The following is a 15,507-nucleotide window of genomic DNA, read 5'->3' on the forward strand; positions in this document are numbered from 1 at the left end:
TGATAGCTCCCATTGAGCCAGCACCCTAAAAATCGTAGTGTCGCTAGGGTAGCATGGCCAGTGGCAACACCAGCAGCAGCACGGGCTAGCCAGGCTGAGCCCTGTGGGTACATACTTGGCACAGCTAACCTTCTTGCTGCCGCCCTGCTGTCCCAGCTACACTACTTCTTTAGTGCTCTAGCTTAATGAGAGCCAGTGCAAGTCTGTTTACATGTTCTGGGAATCAAACACAGACACACGCCCCAGCTCCAGGTGTAGACATATTTTTATTGTGTTATTGGGATAATCCTATACCTCCAGGGGCACCACAAGGCGGGGATGGGGGGGGAGGGAGGGAGGGAGATGAGCAAAGTTCCCCTTTCCGCCCTCTGCTTTGCACCTGACACATTTGGTAAACTTTTGTCCCTTGGCTGGTAGTGTTACAGCTGCGGACTCAGAGGCAGTGTGGTGCCGTGCCGACGGGTCTCCTACCCCTGCCTGTAGAGAATGGAAGTGGCAGAGGAGCTTGGGCTGCTACTGCTGCCAGTTGGTGGAGAAGGGTCTGACTCTCCAGGACTCCCTGCATGCTGCCCATGGGGGAAGGAGGATGCTGAGAACTCACAGCTGGCTTGGGGGAGGGGAGGAAGGGGCTGTGGGGAAGGTGGGATGCAGATTCTTGGGGTGCTGGTTCTTGGGGGGGGAGCAGTGGTGGCCTGTTGCCAGCCATTTTTACTAAGCAGCCTGTGGTAGGAGCTCAAGCTCTGCTGCCATCTCCAAGCAGCTCCTGAGGCAACTCAGGGTGGGGCCAGGATGGTTCAGTCTCAGGTGTCGGCAGGAGTGAAGGGCCTAGTCAAGCTGCCAGGGGGTGCTGGTGTAGGCAGCGTGTGCTCTGGCAGAGTGCATCCTGGGACCCCTCCTGGTGCCGGGGGGGAGGGCAGCGGCACACAGCCTGGGTCTCCCAGCTGGTGTTTGGGGGGCACGGATGATGGCACGCAGACCGGGACCCCTGCTGCTGCTGGGGCAGGAGGGTGTGGTGGCCCAAGACTGCCCTAGCACCAGCCGGTGCGGCTGACCCAGGGACTGCCTGAGATGCTCGGCAGCCCCCTAGGTCTGACGCACCGGCCTCTGCAGAAGTCACAGAGATCCCGGAAACTCATGGAATCTGTGACCCCATGACAGACTCCTAGCCTTAATAAGTAAATAATAATGATAGTCATACTTTGCACTTCTATATCATGTTACATCTGAGGTTCTCAACATGTTTGACAAACCGTCACTAAATAAGCCTCACAACAACCTATGGGGGTATGTAATTACTTACTATACCCATTTTGCACACAGCTGCACTGGGACAAGTAGAGATTAAGTGACTTTCTATAGGTCACACACAGTCAGTGTCAAAGCAGCAACTAAAGCAGTGGAAAGAGAGAATCCAACTGTGAGTTTTAAAGTTCAGTCCTGCACTGCTGTAGTCAGTGGAAATTTTAACTTCAGCTTCAGTAGTAACAGGATTGGTGCCATAACCTTTAGAGGCCAGATTCTGGCACTCTTATTCACACTGAGTAGCACTCATCAGGGATTATTTGTGAAGAGAGGTACTACTCAGTATGAATAAGGCAATAGTGCAGAATCAGGCCTTAGATAAGTAGTAAATTGTAGACTTCTGCAGAACTCTCTCATCCATTTAATGTGGTCACAGTGACCTGGTTTTTCTTGTGATGACAGAGAAATCAAGAGCACTTTGGAAAAGGAATGACTGATGAATATGTCAAGCTGTCTTGCAGTGGCTTAACAGCAGTAGAACCAACCTCAGGGCATACTGTTAAGAACCAGGGCACAAACCCCAAATTGTTTGTGAGTTCTACACTTAGAGTTTACCAAGCAATTATCAACTGTAAACTCCTCAGGCATTGTAACAACTTTAACATGGAGTCACAGAGAGTTCCCTTGTGTTCTCCGATCTGCCACTGAGGTAAGCCTAACTTTCTGATAGATGGTCCTTTACACTATGATTCACAGCCATATTCCAGTTACTTCCAGTCCCAAAAGACCAGTCATTTTCCCCAGGTCAACTGCACCTTAGATCTCACCCACAAAACAATGCTTGTAGCCACCCTATAATAAACTATATACAGATTTATTAAATGGAAATGGAAATGAGTTATTTCCAAGGCTAAAGCAGATAAACCTGCGTACAAAAATGAGTTTGAATCTTAAGTTTCAGAAGGTAATAGAAGCTTCTATAAGTAAGCACTATATGTCCTTTAGGGCTAACCCAGGCTAAGGAGCTGGGGATCTCTTCCTTATGCCCAGAAATCTTGCCCCCCAGAGTCCAAACAGTAATAAGACACAGTTCCTCCTTGTTAGTTTTTTATTCCCTTCCCCATTCTGCTTTTGAGCTGCAAATTCACCCGATGGGAGGAATTCACTTGCAAGACACATCTTCATGGGGGTAAACAACAAAGTCTTTTGTCCTCTTTAATGTTCGACTCTAGTCCATCTGGTGTTGATGGGCCTTCCTTCTGTTGGAGATCGGCATTTCACGCTAGTTACTGTCTCTTTCCTGTCTAGTGATTTACATGGTGACAGAGGGTCACGGTGCAAACACTCAGATATTATTTTATAATGTGGGATACAGATGTTACAAGTGAGATGAATGTAGGCAGCAACTTAAAAGCATTCCGTAAAGTGTAAACACTAAACACATTCTTTTCATTCTAATATCTAATTTAACAATACTCACACACAGGTGTGGCTGATTTTAGTGTTCCATTAAGACCTGGGGACATTGGCATGAGCTAGCACCTGGTCAGCCAGCATCACAGAATGCATTATTTAAAAGAATCAAACCTCTCATTGCTGAAGTATGAATATTTAATAAACAAAATGAGAAGGGGCGGGGTCCACTGTTTTTGTTTATTTTTGTTCTGACTTTTGCTCCGATGGACAACTTACATATTCCATATGCCAGGAAGAAGCAGGAAATTAGCTCCCTTAGAGCAATTGCTAGAAGCTCCTCAGATCTGTGCTGCATAATTAAGGAAAAGAACATTACTATTGTTTAAAATGGAAATCTCTTTGAAATATTTAGAGATTTGGTTTTAATCTGAATCTTAATAGCCTAATTATTTTGGAATTGTTGTGCCCTTTGCTTTATAAACTGTTAATCATAGGGCTCTCATGCAGATATCATTTAAGTAATCAGCACTAGTGTAATCAGTAATTAAATGATAGCCAACTACAGGTGCTGCTAATTGTTAATCAATCAAATGCATAATTATTGCATCTGTAATTGAAAACTCAGTTGAAGTATTGATACTTGACTATGGACCTTGGAACAGTGAAATGCCTCTTGGTATTCTGAAAGTTGACTTGAGCTTTTTACAGGTGTGGAATATTACAGAGTCTTAGGAGAATAAAATTGGCTCTGAAAATCAGCATCAATGGCCCTGCCCACTCCAATTCATATGAATTAAATTGGTACTGTAGATCAGAACTGGCTTAACTGGCTGTTGAATGGGCGTTTGAATTTAATAGGTTTATTTGCATGAGAACAAGCAGCTTTCTGCAAATGGTTTTGCTGTCCCTGTACGTCTGGAGTTGGCAAATGCCAGGGCCATTACATATGCAATGTGACAGTCAATAAACAATGATAGAATTCCTATCTTGCCTATTTTGCCAGGAGACTGCAGTCAGTTTCAATGTCAATTTGCTGATTGGCCTTTATGGGGGGTTAATTAGCCTGCATGTTTATAGCCATTTGGAAGCTAGAATACTGACAAGAGGGGGAAGAAGCAAATATCACTGGAATAAATGAACCTGAGTCAGAAGGGAAGGCATTCATACTGAAAAGTAATATTTTATCTCTGTTGTGATATAGTATTAGAGCTGGGTAGGAAATGGTTTTCCTCTCTTTGGAAACTTTTGAGTTTTCAGAAAATTTTCCTATCCCAAATTGGAACAAAAAGTCAAAATCTTGAAAATTTTTGCAAATTGGAAATTGGTTTGGGTAAATTGAAACATTTTGTTTCAACAGTTTTGAAATGTTTCACTTCAGTTTTGACCTTTATTATTTATTTATTTGTGTATTTTACTAAATTTACTTAAATTTCTAAATGAAAAGTTGTTTTGAACCAAAAAAAAAAAAAAGGAACTTTTCATTTAGAACATGTCAACATTCCATTTTGACCACTTCAAAACTATTTTCAATTTTTTAAAACAGCAAATTAATCAAAACTGACCCTTTCCCATTAAAAGTTTTGCTTTCAACAATTCAGCATTTTTTTTAATGGGAAAAATGTTGAAAAATTCCCAACCAGCTAGATAGTATTTCTAATGCTATATTTTTTATCTCCAAGGGGTAATTCACTGAGTTGTACATATTTATTACCCATATCATATTTAAATGCAATAGTAAAGTAGGCTAGTTTAGAAAGAATGAGAGCAATATTCGTTGTTTTTTTTATTCAGTTAGTTGAATGACCAATATATCATTGTATATGCAATAACTGCAATTGTACCACAGAAGCATAGAAAATACGGGGTGAATATTAGAAATGATTTTTCCCATACTTAATTTCATCCCATTACTCTTAGTTGTCTTGTGCCACCCTAAAAAATTATTCTCTTTACTTGTTGTTTAAACCCTTTAGACTCATGGATATGGTTATGCCCCCCTCCCCCTTAGTAACTGCATAATCAAGATACAATTAAAGTTAAGCCAATGTTGCACTTTGGAAAATCCCACCAGCTTTCCAGGCTGGGCCACTTAGGAGAACCATGAAGAGGTCCATAGGTGTTATATTAGTCTCCTTTTCCTGATTTTTTTTAAGGTTTTGGTTTTGAGATGGTATTGAATATCTAACAGCATAATTTTAATAGGAGAGCTCTTTGGGGAAATATTTGCAGAAGAGAAATACCCTAAACACACTGGAAGGGTCTGAATGCTGTAAAAAACCTAGTATAATTTTTTTGTTATGATGAACAATGGAGCAAAAGTGGTTTAATAAAAACAACATGATTGGGGACTTCAAAACTGCTGGAATCCAAGCCAACTGTCCACTGACATCAGGCCTGTTTGGTAAATCAATTTGCAGCTTCCATGTTAGTTGTACAATAGAGACTTCCCTAACGGTGCAGAGTAAGTCAGGTGTGGAGTGGCGATGATGAAGAGGATTGGGGATTGAGATAGATCTGACAGCAGCAAGTATATTTGAGGAAGTGCAGCTTTAACATTAAACATAAAACCTCCTCTGCCTCTTACACATACTAATGGGACAAGAGAATGTGTTAAGGTAGGTAGGACATTTCATTTGCAATAATGTGTCATGGAGTAAGGTACCCCTCCAACTGTGCCCCCTTCCCCTTGTAGTGTCTTGCTCTGTATGTACAGTGTTGTTCCTGGGACATAAGTCATCTAGCTAGTGACTGAACTTCTAATTGAATCTCTGAATGTTCAGAGGTTCAGTTCTGATCCGCCCTCTAAGTAGGAAGGCTTAGCTGATCTGCGTCCCCAAAATTGTCTTAAATATTGGGTTTGTAAGCTTGAGCAAACAGGCTCTCTTGTGAGAAGGAATGTATTTTATATTCCAGGCTTACCCTGAGAACAATCTATTTACAAGATAGCTTAACACTTCCAGTCCCAGCCAAAGTCAAGATGTGTAATGATTTCAGGGGTGAGAAGAAAACGCAAGTTATCTGAATTTAGGAACTTTTTAAAAATGTTCTGTTTGGATTTAGATTAGAGTGAAGTTTTGGGTCTGTTCTTTTTTTTTTTTTTTTAACCCCTACTGCTAGATCTCTTCTACAAAAGAGGAAATGAATGTCGTGGGATGCAGGATGCAAGACAGACATTGTGGGTTAAATATTTTTATTATGGGATCAAACATAATGAATTAAATTGATTTTTTTCCCTGATGTCTCAGCAGCACTGACGGAACTTAGGTCCGTTATATCCATTGCATCACTTTCCATATATAAGCAGAATTGCTAGAACTGGTTGAAAAATGATTCAGTGTTCACAAAAATGTCATACCTATTTTCCATCAGCTTCTGAAGATTTCTGACCAGCTTTAATGGAAAGCAACTGGATAAGAAGTGAATTCTGCCCTCCCTCACCTCTTACGCTTTCAGTGGTTCCCATATGCAGCAAAACTATTGGGGGTTCTGCTCTGTCTGTGTGTGAGAGAGAGAGATGGGTTTGGGGAGTCAGTGAAGGAGATGAACCCCCAATGTGCTGTGCAGAAGGTAGTTCTACAGGGGGATTTCTGTGCACAGATACAGGTAGGGGAGTGACCAGGGAAAGAGAAATGAGTTATTTCAATCTGAAGACTACAATACTGGCCAGGGGGTAACTCTTTAGCTGCTTTTCAGCCTCAGAGGAAAAGCTTTCTCCACCCGGACCTTCACAATGAGCCTCAGGACCTAGCCTGGTTAATCAGGCCAATATTCAGGATTTGGCCCTAACTGAGAGTTCTGTAGTTTGGTAACTCTTTTATATGCATATATATAGATAAGGACTGAAATGTAGGTGTACAAGTAAGGGTGCAGGTGGGTTCAGAGGCAGAAGATTCATCCTCGTTGCCAAAATGTTGTATCAAGCAGGCAAGGTACTAAAAATCTTCAACAGGACTTTATTTTTACAGTGGAAACCTCTTTTCCAAGCTGCTTCTACACACTCTATAACTCTCACTCAGCCTCCTCAACTCCTCTCTCTTCCTTCCTGTTTCCTGTCCTTTCAGACTCCCAACAGCCAGTGCTCCCAGTTCTAAAAATTACAAGCACATCTAAACACTACAATATATAGATAAGGACTGAAATGTAGGTGTACAAGTAAATGATTTTCAGTGACTATAACAGGGGTACTCAATTGAAGTACTATATTTAGTCTGAGGGTCTTCATATCATTTGTAATGCTTGTGCTTCATTTGTTTTCTCGCAGAACCGAGGCACATGTGACCTCTTTCAAAGTGAGACACACTTATTTCTTACTAAGCATCATACAGCAATTCCAGGGACTACCATAGTTTGGTTTCTAAATAGAGAGTTTGGATTTTGCATATAATCTTAATCTTTGTCCCATGGAAGCCAATTACACATACATAAAACCTAATGGGCATTTCTTGGAAATTGATCTTATCCCGTAAGTGAGAGAATTCACATGTAGCAAAGTATCAGTACATTAAGCTGCCTTCACTTCACCTCAGGATGGTTAACTTACTGGTAAAATCAATTACTTTACAGTTATGCCAACGTTAGCACATCTTACTGCTCAAATAATACATTGATTTTCATGTTCTCTGGCAAAAAGGAAACATTTACTTGAGAAAGCTGAAGCAATAACTTGCCTTAAAATACACCTGAAGACTATACTTGTTTCTCAAATATAATCTTTATGTTTCTTTTCAAGTCCCACATGTTTTTCAAAAGATACTTGATTCAGGAAATGGTCTACATTTTCTTCTCTTATTGGCTCAACAACTGTAGGGTTATGCAGGAGACTTGGACTTAATTGTAATTAAAAAGGTAGATTGCGACTGTCTGTCCACCCTTTCTGATAATACAAAAACAAGCGGACATTCTATTAAATGGAATGGTGGCAAATTCAAAATGCTAGGAAACACTTTTTCACACAATGCACAGTTGGCCCATGGAAGTCATTGGCACAGGATACCATGGAAGCCAAGAACTCAGCAGAATTCAAAAAGCAATTGGACATTTATAGGTGTAATAAATCTATCATGAGTTCTAAAAGTATTTTTTTTTAACAAGGGAGAAATTGGAACCCTCATGCTTAATATTAATAAATATGGAGTTATACCTATCTCATAGAGCTGGAAGCAACCATGAAAGGTCATTGAGTCGAGTCCAGCCCCCTGCCTTCACTAGCAGGACCAAGTACTGATTTTGCCCCAGATCCCTAAGTGTCCCCTTCAAGAATTGAACTCACAACCCTGGGTTTAGCAGGCTAATGCTCAAACCACTGAGATATCTCTCCCCCCTTGACAGCATAAGGCAGCATCTGAATATTGGGAGTTGGTTAGGAAATTTTTCCTGAAGGCAGACTTTTCCTGAAGCCTAATAAAAAATGTCTTGTGCCTTCCTCTAGAGCAGCTGGCATTGGCCGTTGTTGGAGAGAGGATACTGGAGTAGCTGGGCTACTATTACTAGTCTGATCCTATGAGACAATTCCTTTATTCCTTCTTAAGTACTGAAGATGGGTCAAACTAATCTTAAAACCTTCCATCAAATTTAACTGGTGTCTGCTGTGAATGGTATTCTGCATTTAGATGTAATTCCCTAGAAGTACTGGAACCACTGGTACTGTGCAGTGTAGACAGGATGCAATTACTCTGTTGGAATATGGTAGAATATGCTGGAATATGCTGGTTTTGAAGGAACTAGCTTGGCTAAACTAGAAATTCAGAATGACTGGTGCTTCGAAGTCTATTCCAGAAAATTCTACTTTCCATAATGATGGATTACTTTCTTATTTAATATAAATCTCTCACTAAATTGAGTTCATCTTGAGGGAGAGTGGAGTTTTGTTTAAATTGAATATGTACCAAAGTGCAATACATAACATTCCTATGAATTTTCAATGCACAGTATGTGCAGTACACAATTTGAAAGAATAAAATTTGAACAGAAATTATTATTAATATTTAATGCATACAATACACAACACCTTATAAACTTTAAATAGTCTTCACAATGTTGCTGTTGATATTGGTAAAAGGCAGATATGGTTAATCTGAGGCAGAAATAATACTTAAAATAGAGCCTTTTATGCAACAATCTCAGGTCATTTTACAAAAGTTGGTAAATGTTATCCCCAGGGAAACAAAGAAAAGTTAGTGCTTGCCTAGGAGTCCAGGTTCAAAGATACAACCTAGGTCTCCTGATGCCCAAGTTTCCTGCCCTGTTCAATGAATAGGTTAAGTGATTGTCCAAGGTCACGTAGGAAGTCAGAGTTAGATTTGGGATTAGAACTGAGTTGTTTCTGGCTCCTAGAGTGTTCAGAGAGCTATAGTCCATCTCAGTTGTATGAAGTCATCGGATGTGGCTACAGCAGATGATTTGAATTTATACTCTTCTTCCTTCTATTTTTTTCCCAACTTTATACAAACTGTATGTGTCTGTGTATTGTGTTACACAAATTCATTTTAGAGTCCTCTTGTTTTAATTCTATTTCCCCTCCCCGCATTTTTGACAGTTTTCAAGGCCAGGTTTTCTAACAAGGGCATATGCAAATCAGGTACGTATGTGAACTCAAAAATGGCCAATTAGGTGCATAACTGACCTTTCCTGGGTGCAGTTATCCGATTTGTGGATCTACATGGTGTAATTGTAAATGAACATGCAAAAGTGTAGTTGATCTTTTCTTTGCAAATTGTGTCCTCGTTATCCATTAGCATTGCAAAAATTAATTAATTAATTAAAGAAAGAAGAGAAAAGCAGCAGCTGCTGCCTACACACAACATGTATACGTTGTTTCTAAAACAGGACAATGAATGTTGAATGAAAGTTCAGGCCAATACCTATTTTTTTCTGAACGGATTTACCTATTATTGGTCCTCAGTCAAACTAATTGTTAGAAGATAAAGAGCAGGTTGACCCAGAGGCAGATTTGAGTATGGGCTTCTTTATTGCGATACTTGTTCCCCTTGACTCAGTTGTATGATATGACATGCTGTGTGATATGCGTAATGCTGTGCACAATAGATAGGGTGGGTTTACTAACAGAATGGGTGTTTTTATTACTTAGTAAGGGTTTTTGAGGTGTTGTACCGGATGTAGGTATGCACATACTAACTTAGACAAAAAGAGTGTGCTGTAACTAATTCAGTGCTTACTCGACAATTGGGTCGAGGGGAACAAGTACCTCAATAAAGAAGCCAATACTCAACTCTGCCTCTGGGTCCTCCTGCTCGTTTTCTTCTAACACTAATGTGTATCATGCAATACAGTTTGCAATCACTTATATAATATCCCCTTTGAAAACATTTGAAGATGTGTCTGCAACTCTCCACCATAACGTTTAATCTGTGCCATATGTTACACTGCTCTACAGCCAAAATGCTTCTGAAATAAATGTAGTCAAACTTTACTAATTCTGGGTCACTGAGAACAAAAATGATGCTTAAAATTGTTGATTGGCTCTAGTTTTCAAGATATGCTATTGGGTCAGTATATACGACCCTTGACTTGGGAATGGCGGAGGATAAGTGAGTTTTATAAAGGGAAGGGATCTCAATTTAAACCAGAAATGACTAAAATACATCTTTGACTGGATCTATGAATAAATCTATGACGGGGTTTGGACAGTATTTGCTTTTTAGGCAAAACAATGAATGATGCAATCTGAAGCTGGTATTGCATAACCATATACAAAGTGAGCAGAGATGCCTCGTACTTGTGAACAGTGCAGATAACTTCTGCTATGTTTGTGGCAACGTGACTTTCACATCACAAAAGTGCAGTATAACCACTATGGTTAAGAAAGCCTATCACCTTTATTTTGGCTGCAAAATTGGAGATCAGGACAAGAGGCGGGCCCCACACATGCTGCAACACTTGTGCAACAAATCTTCGCCAGTGGTTGAACAGGAAAAGGAAATCTATGCCTTTTGCAGTGCCAATGATTTGGAGGGAGCCAACAGATCATACCAGCAATTGTTACTTCTGCATGGTGCCTCCAGTTGGGAAAGGTGTGTCAAAGAAGAAAAAGTGGACTGTGCATTATCCAAACATTCCATCAGCTATACGCCCAGTACCCCATGGAGAAGGACTGCCGGTTCCTGATGCACCAGAATCATTCTCACTTGAGTCAGATGAGGAAGAGGAAGAGGATGAAACTTCTGGTCCTGAACCATCAATGTCACAGGACCCACATTTTCTCCCATCCTCCTCCTCTGAACCACACCTCATAACACAAGGTGAACTGAATGACCTTGTCAGGGATTTGGAACTACCCAAGAGTAAGGCAGAGCTGTTGGGCTCCAGACTACAGCAGTGGAATCTCCTGGTAGGTGATGTTAGGGTTTCCATATTCCGTGCCGTCAAAAGGATCTTGTCCCATTCTTCTTCATGGAAGGTGATCTTGTAGCCTGCAACAACATCAATGGTGTGATGGCAGCCCTCAACATCGTTCACAATCCAGATGAGTGGAGACTGTTCATTGATTCATTGAAGACGAGACTTAAAGCTGTTTTACTGCATAATGGCAATGTTTTGCCATCAATTCCAGTTGGTCATGCAGTCCATATGAAGGAAACCTATGACAACATGAAACAACTTTTGAGGTGCATAAACTATGACCAACATGAGTGGCAGCTTTGTGGCGATGTGAAGGTTGTTGCTCTCTTGCTTGGTCTGCAGACTGGATACACAAAGTACTGCTGTTTTCTCTGTGAATGGGATAGTCATGCAAGAGATTCCCACTACATCAAGAAGGATTGGCCACTCCGACAGTCATTGGAGCCTGTTCAGCATCCACCACTTGTTGAATCAAGGAAGATTTTGTTACCACCCTTACACATCAAGCTGGGTCTGATGAAGAACTTTGTCAAGGCCATTGACAAAACACAAGCAGCTTTCAAGTACCTCCATGGAAAATTTCCAAGGTTAAGTGAAGCTAAGATAAAGGAAGGTGTCTTTATTGGTCCTCAGATTCGTGAACTTCTTTGAGATGATGCATTTGACCATGCACTGCGTGGCAAGGAAAAGACAGCATGGAAAGCCTTCCAGTTAGTGGCAATAATTTTTTTCGGAAACAACAAGGCAGACAACTACAGGTTGTTGGTGGAAAACCTCCTCAAGGCATACAAAAGCCTTGGTTGCAACATGTCACAAGCATGACGAGCGATTTCACCAGGACATTGCAACAATGGAGAAACACTATCAGGGCAAATGGAGCCCATCAATGCTTGCAGACTATTGCTGGACAGTGACAAGGGATGCTCCATTTAATGAATACAAGAGACAAGCCAAGAAGCGCCGAGTAGACACTGAATAGGACTAAACTATGTACATAATAGTTTTTTGCCTTTTGTTTCATAATAAATTTTATTTATATAACCCTTTTGCTGATTTTTAAAGTGTTCCATAAACAGGACAGGTGAAATATTATCATGTAAAGCAACCATAAACACATGAAAAGACCTAGGTTTACAATTTATGATTAAAACTCTACTATCTACACAATATACATAGACATAAAATGTAAAAACTTAAATATCTTAGGAACAGTAGCCAATCAGTTGTTTTAATTGTCATATTTGAATTCAGCACATCAAAATACATAATAAATAGCACATTTTATCTCTGAAGCAGACGACTTCTCAAAAATTGTAGACCAGTGTTATGAGTGGGGTAGTGCCATGTCCATTGCTGTGCCCCAATAAGCATAGGGTCTGACTGTCAAAAGTGCAGCTCTGAATGACGCCAATGATATCTTTGGCTGCTGAGACCCATACGGTGCTGCTGGTGATGACCTTACAGAAGTGCAGACCAGTGGACACAGTCTGATTACAGTGCAATTATTGCAATAATACACAGGTGATTAAAAAAAAATCCTTTCAATGCATTATTAAAAGTTCTTTGCAGCCATGCCTAGAAGGCTCATAAAACAAGCACGATAGCCGAATCTTTGTATGGTTTCCTTAGGAATCCTGGTACAATAGAAGTGAAATATTTTCCTTCAGTAAATTGTCCCTTCTATAAAACATAAAGGATTAAAGTACGAGTAATTACTATTCTCTCTCAAACTGAGTAAAGGACAAGAGGCACTTCAGAGCCTTAGCCATTGATTTTTGAGAAGCCAGGGTCACATGTTAAGTACTATTGATAAAAAGCATTGCTGCAGTGTCCATGGAGACTGAGTTGAGGTGAAAGTGAACTGTTGCCATAATGGTGACAGCTTTGGGTAGAGCTCTAAGGGACTGGGACTTGTCTAGCTATAAATTTGTTTTATGCATTACACCTTGAATGTGAGATCAAACCCATTGCTCCTATGGGGCCAATCATTCAAGGGTCTGCCATCACTATTAACTTCAAAGGGAGATAAAGATGCACAGGATTATACAAAGGGGCACAGTGCCATGCAGTTTTTAGGGCCCACAGGGTGCTCAGATTTATACGAGCTAAAATCCCTCATTTAAGCAAATGTTAACAGAATTACTGTTAACCTCCCAAAAGAATTCAGAAGCCTTTTTTTTTTATGTTCTCCATTATGTCCATGTTTATAGCATCTCTTTTCTGAGCAGTTGCATTTTCCCATAAACATATTACATGAATGCAATTTTATAGCCACAGCTGCTAAATCCATTTTTTAAAAAACAATCATTCCTTGAATTGAAAAATGCAGCTTGTTCTACCATACTGCTACATTACATCATTTAGCATTGAAAACCCCACCTATTGATTTTGAAATGTCTAATTGATTTGGACCAATAAATCACTATGCAGTAGATGTGCAAAATTGATTTTTATATTGCAATAATTAATTTGATATGTGCCATAACTTTTATTTGTGCATGGACTAAGCAATTCGATGACGATAATTAATTGTATATGGTCAAACTATCCACTGCCCTGTAGATTACTCTTTCTTTTGTCCAAACGCTGGTTGCATAGGTTCTATTAAAGACTGGGTATGTTACTTTTATAGGGCCCTCATCCTGTGAGGTCTTGAACATCCTAACTGTCCAGTGATGTCAATGGGAGTTAGGCACTCAGTACTCATGTGACCAGATTCTTACAAAGAGTTCATTCCCAGACAGTGGTCCTGGGGAAGAGATATTGATGAACAACAAAAGCTCCCTTATAAATGGTAGCTCAGATTTCACTTTTCAGATAAGAATCATGCCTTTGGGGATTTTATTGTATCTGTTGATAACATGGTGTAAAGTGAATTATCATAAAGAATCATAAAAGCAACTACCTCAGATTTCAAAAGTGACGAATGATTTGGGGGCACTTCAGTACTGGGAATGCCCAGTTTGAGTCACCTATTTTTCAGAGGATGTGGTGGTCAGTACTTATGAAAATCAGGCTCCTTTTAAAGTGCTCCAAAAATGAGACAATTAAAATCATTTTTTGGAAAAGGCAGGCCAAGGTATTTACACAAATTTTGATTAAGTTTATTGCTGTTGACTTCATCGAACAATTCTGCTAAAATGCTCTAGTGTGTTAGAATCAGCAATAAGGTTAAAGCCAAGGGGACTGATCTTTTGATGGCGACTAATATAACTCAGAAATTACTCCACTGACGTCAATGGAAGTAGAAAGCTCTTGATGAGAACCTGTCTCTAAATCTTTGTACAGCTAGCATGGGTGGTTTTGTAACTTCGAGGTTCACTAGAAAGTGGAGATGAGCCACAGTATATGTTCACCTATGAAGATGACAGCTGTAATATCACAAAAGTGCATGAAGGAGCTGAGACGTCCCTTTGGCCTGTTGAAATGAAATGTTCCTGAAACTGAGACAGTTTTCCAGCAAGGGACCATGCTATTTATTTCCCAAGCTTCAACCATCCACATAGTCAATTTTGCCAATTAGTAGGTAGTTTTAGTGATGTCATTGTTTTAATATTTTCAACCCTATTTGGTGCCTGGGTTTAAATTACATTTGTTTGTTCTAAAGTTGATTAATTTTAATTATTACTACTATGTTGTTATAAAAAACAGCCTTGACACCTATCCCTTCTCCCTCCCCACCCCCAACACACTTTTGTTTACTTGTGATTCCATTTCTCGTCATCTTTTGCAAAAATTTCAACATTAACATCTCCTTTTTTACAGAGCATCAAAGTTAGTTGGCTACCTCCACCATCAGGCACACAAAATGGATTTATTACCGGCTATAAAATCCGACACAGAAAGACTACCCGCAGGGGTGAGATAGAAACACTGGAGCCAAACAACCTCTGGTACTTGTTCACAGGTTAGTGTTCATGGTGTAGCTTTGCAAGGTTTTGATGAATTAAATGCTTTGGGAATAAAATATATTTTCACTTCAAGGAAACATTGATTTCTTTTCTGGCAAGTGACATTTATTGGGCTGTACAGAAACAATCTTTATATATTTTTTTTACTTTTTCTCCTTAATGCTTTTTTTCATACATTTTGTGCCCTGGATTTCATCACCTTAATGAAAGCAAATTCCCTCTGTTCATCTTAAGCGTAGCTTGGTTTCTCAGACCACTGAGTCAACCACACATCCTTTCTCTTAGTACAGTGACATCTAGCACACAGATTTTTTTCTCCATCTGTCTTCTTGTATTTTATGGGGGGGAATCTCTCTTCCCAGTGTGAAAGGTCCAACACTACACTATTTTAAAAATATAATTGCCATGCTAAGTGTAATCAGCCAAATCAGTACTTTAAAGGTAACATTAAATTAAACAAAGAATAATTTCATTTGAGTCCTTTCTGGAGGAGGATGTTGTCACAGAGCAGATGTACCTGTATTTCTCCTCAGTGGCCCAGCCAGGGCACCCACTTTGAGGCTTTCAGCTCTCCAGCCAT

At 40.0% G+C, this 15,507-nt stretch overlaps 1 protein-coding gene across 1 annotated transcript in view; it reads left to right on the plus strand.

Annotated features, from left to right (window-relative positions):
• The window catches only part of DCC (DCC netrin 1 receptor), a gene marked incomplete in the record, with an annotated part of 974,185 nt that overhangs the window by 786,915 nt on the left and 171,763 nt on the right, over positions 1 to 15,507 (plus strand). Inside the window, 1 exon segment of the mRNA XM_034774393.1 lies at positions 14,782 to 14,923. Within this exon segment, the coding sequence (XP_034630284.1) occupies positions 14,782 to 14,923 (142 nt within the window).

Source organism: Trachemys scripta, chromosome 6 (genome assembly GCF_013100865.1).
Source record: "Trachemys scripta elegans isolate TJP31775 chromosome 6, CAS_Tse_1.0, whole genome shotgun sequence".
In the NCBI taxonomy this organism is placed as follows: domain Eukaryota; kingdom Metazoa; phylum Chordata; order Testudines; family Emydidae; genus Trachemys; species Trachemys scripta.